The 6847-nt window shown below is 43.7% G+C and overlaps 1 protein-coding gene across 1 annotated transcript in view; it reads left to right on the top strand.

Moving 5' to 3' along the window:
* The window catches only part of KIF4A (kinesin family member 4A), a 168994-nt gene that overhangs the window by 161949 nt on the left and 198 nt on the right, over nucleotides 1-6847 (top strand). Inside the window, exons 29-31 of the mRNA XM_006770944.2 lie at nucleotides 3849-3965; nucleotides 6010-6132; nucleotides 6399-6847. The exon at nucleotides 6399-6847 is cut by the window's right edge and continues 198 nt beyond it. Of these exons, the coding sequence (XP_006771007.1) occupies nucleotides 3849-3965; nucleotides 6010-6132; nucleotides 6399-6599 (441 nt within the window). The 3' untranslated portion in view covers nucleotides 6600-6847. The remainder of the gene's footprint in view (nucleotides 1-3848; nucleotides 3966-6009; nucleotides 6133-6398) is intronic.

The raw sequence follows: 6847 nt of genomic DNA, 5'->3' as shown, positions 1-6847 counted from the left end.
GGTATAGCTTTCTGTAAGGCAACTTGAAAATATGTATCCAAAGCTTTAAAAATGTTCCTATCTTTTGGCCCAGTAATTATACACATAGGAATTTATACTAAAAAAAAAATAGTTATTGGTGTGTAAAAAAAGATTTACTCAACAGATCTTTTGAGCGTGTAAGTATCAGGGACTGTTTCTAGGTGTTGAGGATACGGCATATGAGACGGGTAAGATCCTTGGCCTCATGAAACTGAAGAAAGACATTCTTGTGGAGAGAGATGTGCCGAGCCAGCTCAGCCAAGGGTTTGCAAGCCTGAGGGAGGGCGGTGAAGGATGAAGAAATGACAGACAAAGAGAATAAACTGGGTCTGATGGATCTTCCTGTGCCTGGCTGAGGCCACAGAGAGAGATCCAGAGGCAAGCTGAGCCTTTATTTTATAGCCAGAGGTAAACAAGGTAGTGGTCACCATAGTTACAGTGTTCTTGTGAGTTTCACTTGTTTTGGCAGCACTTGCTACATCTCCCTCAGCCCATTAGCTTCCCAGATAAGATCTAGGGAGACATAAGGTAGAGCCTAATTATGCTAAGGGGACTGGGCCCTCTAAGCTGGGACTGGTTTGTGGCTTTGCCAACAGGTCAGTCCGAGGCTTAACCCTATAGCCGCGCCCTACAGAGAGAGAGACACAGTAACCAGAAAAACAAAATCATTTTAGATGATAAGAGATAAGAAGAAAATATAGCGAAGTCACAGATAGGATAGGAAAAAAGTACTTCAGAAGAGGGCTTGGGAGAGGTCTCTCTGAGGAAGACATATTTAAGCTGAGAACTGAACAAAGTGAAGGAGCTAGTCAGGAAAGGAATCAGGAAGAACATTTTAGGAAAAGGAAACAGCAAATGCAAAGATCTTGGGGCAGGATGAACTTGGTTTATGAAGGAGCAGCTGAGAAGGCCAGTGTGGCTAGAGTGTATTGAAAAGTGGGAGAGAGTAGTACAAGGGCCATTCAGAGGGGTAGTCAGGACCACATTACGGAGGGCCTTTGTCTATCATGGTAACATTTTGGTTATATTTATGTATCAGGATGTTTGCTGTGAAATGATTTGTAATAACAAACAATTTCTTTTAATGCCATCTTAATATCTAATGTAGGAGTCTAGTTTAATAAATCGACATTTCCACATAATGCAATACTATATACAAGTATTAAATATTAAAATCATGGTTTTTGATTTTCAAATTTTATAAAATGATGTATATTACTCTCATAATAAAAAATATTATTTTGGTTTATTTTACCTTCACAACTACAGAATAATGATGATCGTTGTCATATGAAAGAGATCTAAGGGCTTGAATTTAATGGTAAACCCAGTATGAATCCACAAAGACATGACAAGGATGGGGGGGAAACGCTACTGTGATTTTAGGCCTCATTAACAAGAATATTGGGAGGTGTCTGTGTCAATCTACTTAATAATGATCACACCACATCTAGAAAGTTATGCTCATTTCTGGATGTCACAATTAAAGATGAACTTGGACAAACTGGTGTATAGTTAAGATGGCGAGGATTCTTGGAAACCATGTCATGTGGTGAATCATTGAAGGAGCTAGATATATTTAGCTTTCAGAGGATTTGGACAGAGGGGCACTGAGAGTGAAAATTATGCTCAGGGTTTGAACAACTGTCCTGTGAAAGTGGGGTTAAACTGATTCCATGTCATTCCAGATGACAGAATTGTGTCCTAAGGTCAAACGTTCTAGGAAACAATTTTCATCTCAGGATAAATAGAAATTGGTATCTATTTCTAGATAGACCAAGGATATTAGAGAGGTGCTTCAAACATCACATCAGACTTTACATGGTCGCTAAGGTCTCTTCCGACTCATCCATCATTCTTTGAGGTCTGCCACTTGTTTGTTTCAAGCCAAACTATCCTACTTTCTCCCACCATTTCTCTTATAACATCACTTTCTATAACACTGGTCACCTGTCTCTATTTTGTTTAATGGGATAGACTACTTCAAACAGGGTCTGGGAGCAGTTGCTCCCCATGATTTCTGAATTCCAAACTTCTCTCTGACTGTATTGCTTTTTGACAGCCATTTTACACTTTCCACTCAAGGAACTTCGTGACATCTCCAATCCTTAGGCCTTTTGTACAAAAACTACTTTTAAGCCAGATCTTCCTCCCATATTTTTTTTTTTACTAGAGACCTGGTGCACAAAATTTGTGCATTTGTGGGGACCCTCTGCCCAGCCTGCACCCTCTCACAGTCCAGGAGCCCTCAGGGGATGTCCCCATGGGCCCAAGCCATCAGTCAGACATCCTTAGCGCGCCGTGGAGGCAAGAGAGGCTCCCGCCACCACCGCTGCACTCGCCAGCCCTGAGCCCGGCTTCTGGCTGAGCAGCACTCCCCCTGTGGGAGCCCACTGACCACCAGGGGGCAGCTCCTGCATTGAGCATCTGCCCCCTGGTAGTCAGTGCGCATCATAGCGACCGGTCATTCCACTGTTCAGTCGATTTGCATATTGGGCTTTTATTATATAGGATGGCTGATTTGGGAGGAACCTAAGTGTCAAACTGAAATTGATCCCTGTTATAACTTTTACTTTGGGCCAATAATTTCAGCCTGTCCAAATATTTTTGAATTGTGATTCTGTTATCTTACATATTAATCATCCTTCCAGCTTTGTGTTGTTGTTACAGCAGATTAAAATGCCTACCTTGTAGACCAGTTATAAGATTTTTGTAGTTGTATATTATATGAAAGTACTCCAAAAACTGTAAAGTGCTATACAATTGTAAATGATATTTCATTCATCAGTGATTCATTAAACTGCTAAATTATTAAAGTGCTGAGGACAAAGCTCAGGCTGACACTGAACAAACTGTAGAAAGTGAGTTGGATGAAGTACAGTTAGGTAGATCAAAAGATATCAAGCAATTGTGCTTAATCCTTAAATATACTGTACCTAACTCCACTACCAATTAGCTCACAGTTCTTCACTTTGCCCTTAAAATGATCATGAGAGTCTCATTCAGTTTCCCTGCATTGTTGTGATAGCCCTCTGATCTGTCTTTCAAGTATCCTATCCCCAAATAAATGGATTTGCCTGGCTTGACTTGTTCTTAGTAAACCTATGGTGGTTCACATTGATCTTTGTTTCACTAAAGAGGACTGAGGCGCCCTGGCTGGTATTGTTCAGTGGTTATAGTGCCAGCCCCTGCACTGAAGGGTCTTGGGTTCGATTCCTGGTCAAGGGCACGGTACCTGGGTTGCTGGTTCAATCCCCGGCCCTGGTCAGGGCATGTGTGAGAGGAAATCAGTCGATGTGTCTCACATTGATCTCTTCCTATCCTCCTTCCTCTCTTCTTCCCCCTCTCTCCCATTTTCTCCCTTCTACTCTGTCTAAAAAAAAATCAATGGAAAAAATATCTTAGAGTGAGGATTAACAAGAGAGGACTGAGGAGATAGAAGCTTGATAAAGTTGATGGTACTTTCCATCTTTTCAGAAAGGCTTGCAAATGAAGGGAAGGCCTTTTAAACTAGTCATCCTACCCTGTGAAAAGTGGGGTGAAACTGATTCCATGTCATTCCAGATGACAGTAATGACTCTTTTTTTAAAAAATATATGTATTATTGATTTCAGAGAGGATTGTGGAGAGAGAGAAACATCAGTGATGAGAGAGAATCATTGATCGGCTGCCTCCGGCATGCCCCTCATTGGAGATTGAGCCTGAAACCCAGGCATGTGCCCTGACAGGGAATCGAACCATAACCTTCTGGTTCATAGGTTGACACTCAACCACTGAGCACACCGGCTGGGCGGTAATAAAGTCTTTCTACAAATCTGTTTTTGCAGTGTTCCTGCAAGGGCTGGTGTGGGAATAAGCAGTGTGGGTGCAGGAGACAGAAGTTGAACTGTGGCGTGGACTGCAGCTGTGACCCCACAAAGTGTAGGAACCGCCAGCAAGACAAGGTAGGATCAGTGCCATTGCCCCTTATTTTCCCCACTAGTTTCCGCCCTTTTCTTCATGAAATCTGGAATCTCCTGCACAGCTCTTCTACTCTTCTTTTCTCTGCAATCAGAAAAAGACACAGTTCGCTTAATCCTATTGGCTCACTGCTAGTCTGTCCACACATCCCCTTCAGAAACCACAGCCCTTCCCAGAAGATTCCCAAGTATGAGTTCCCCATTCCCCACCTTGACTATAATGTTTCTATAGTTTCTGAGGCAGGAACAAGGAACAAGAAAGCAGGCATTTACAGGCATATAAATATGCAGGATTTGGCTAATCCAGAGGCTTAGCTAGAACTATAAGGGCCACATGCTGAGGTGGCAGCTTCCAGGAAGGAAGTTAATCCTTCTGACATCTTGAGACATTAGTTACCTAGCCCCTCTCCATGGGAACCAGCTATTCTCTAGGAAAAGACTCACAGGAACTTGGTTTTTCTGATGATCACTGTTGTGAGCCAAGGTAATTGTAGCTGTCCTCCTTATATTACTTCCAGGAATAGAAATCTCAGGGAAACAAAATGTGTTCTGAGAAAGGCAGCACCAAGAACATCAGGTCCACATACTTGCCTTATGCCTACCAGTGCCCATGGCAAAAGCCCATTCCTACAGCTCCCTATGTGATAAGCAATAATTTTAGCAAGCTTAGTGTAATGATCATTCATCATGCATTTCTTGAACATCTACATGTTCATTCATGCATTTCTTGAACATCTACATGTAAGCAGTTTTGCCCTGGGTTTTCTATTAAAAACTAGAGGCCCAGTGTACGCATTCATGCACCAGTGAGGTCTCTCGGCCTGGCCTGTGGGATCAGGCCAAAACCTGCTCTCTGCCATCCCCTGAGGGGTCCCAGATTGTGAGAGGGTGCAGGCCAGGCCGAGGGACCCCACGGGTGCATGATTGGGGCTGGGGAGGGACACAGGAGGTTGGCCAGTCGAGGAGGGACCACAGAAGGGCCCCAGGGTGGGTCCAGCCCATCTTGGTCAGTCCTGATCGGCCAGACCCTAGCTGTAAGCTAATGTACTGGTTGGATCATCTGCCCCCTGGTGGTCAGTGCACGTCATAGTGAGCAGTTGAGTGGCCTTAGCATATTGTTAGCATATTACACTTTGATTGGTTGAATGGACAACCAGACACTTAGCATATTAGGCTTTTATTATATAGGATACTTCTAAGGTAGGCAGTTATTAGAGGATTAAAGAGGTAAGGCTAACAATTGCAGATGTCTCAGGGACCTTGGGAGTCTGTTCCTGTGGCTAAGTAAAATAAGTCAGACAAAAAGTCAAGTACTATATGATTTCACTCATGTGGGATATAGAACTGAAAGCAACAAATAAACAAAAAAAGTAAACAAAAACTCATAGAAACAGACAACATGTTGGTTACCCGAGGGAAGAAGGTGGGAGTAGTAAAGGGTGAAGGGGGTCAAATATATGGTGACAGAAGATTTGACTTTGGGTGGTGGGCACACAATGCAATATACAGATCATGTATCATAGAAATTGATACTTGAAACCTATATAATCTTATTGACCAATGTCACCCCAATAAAAGATTAGACCCTAGGCTTCCTGACTCTTAATCCAGTTCTTTTTTCATAACAGAAGCTTATAATTCTAATCAAAGCTCTACCCCAAAGTCACCTCACTGCCTAAGTAACTTCTTTTTCTTGGCCTTGGTTTCCTTCTCTGGAAAAAAAACAATACAGACAACACCCTTTTTAGTAAAAAGAATATTGCAGATTGGAAAAAGGGAAAGTTAAAGAAATCACCAAGGCTTGGTCTTGTTTAAACCTTGCCTCATGATGCATCCTGTGCCACTATCCTACCTAGTCCTTCGCCTTCAGAAGCTGCCGTCAAGCACTATGACCCCAAGCAGGGTCTCCCTGAGACTTGCTTAGAAACTGATGAGGCTCTCCAAGCTGGTGTCTCTCTGGTTGGATGGGAACAGTGATTCTATAACCCTGGGAACTGAATTTCTAATAGCCTGTCTGCTTGATTCTCAGGATAGCTTGGGAACTGTTGAGAGGACCCAGGATTCCGAAGGTTCCTTCAAACTGGAAGATCCCACAGAAGTGACCCCAGGATTAAGCTTCTTCAACCCTGTCTGTGCCACTCCAAACAGTAAGGTAGGTAGGCTAAAAGGCAGGCATTTCCAGCTGTATTATGTCCATCTCTGCCTTAGCTCTGACCGACAGTGGTGGGGGAAGGGGAGAAAGGACCAATGTGCTTGTTGGGAACTGGGAATGGACCATAGAGTCTGTTGCTTCCTGCAGAGCAATCTTACAGAACACCTCATACTATGGGAAGTGTACTGGGCATCTGTGGGGGCTAAGCTGGGCTGAGCCTCTGCTCCCACCTGAGATGTAGTCATACCTGTTTCTGTCCCTCCTAGATCCTGAAAGAGATGTGTGAAGTGGAGCAGGTTCTGTTAAAGACGGCTCCAGACACCTCCTCCCTTGGCCTCCCAGACTTGAAACATGTAGCCACAGAATCCCAAGAAAATAAAGCTCCAGGGAAGAAAAAGAAACGAGCTCTGGCCAGCAATGTCAGCTTCTTTTCCGGCTGCTCCCCTATTGAAGAAGAGGCCCCCTAAAATTGGACTCATCTCTGCCCCAGTCTGGCTTACAAGACACCTTCTGGTTGCAGCCAGAGGAGGTTTTTTAATGACTCCTCTACATTTCAGGTTTCTTGCTGTTGATAAAAGGGACAGCATGTTACTGAAAAGGAAGGAATTTTGTTGGCTTGGTCCTCGGTTTCTAGCCCTCCAGCCCCAGACTTGCTCTCTCCTCTCTAGAAGGGTGCTAAACCGCCTGCTGAAGACAGAACCAGCTGACCTTCCTG

The sequence above is a fragment of the Myotis davidii genome, unplaced genomic scaffold (assembly GCF_000327345.1).
Source record: "Myotis davidii unplaced genomic scaffold, ASM32734v1 scaffold1285, whole genome shotgun sequence".
NCBI classification, from domain to species: domain Eukaryota; kingdom Metazoa; phylum Chordata; class Mammalia; order Chiroptera; family Vespertilionidae; genus Myotis; species Myotis davidii.
Note: the sequence above shows the minus strand (reverse complement) of the source record. Positions and strands in the feature narration are given on the sequence as shown.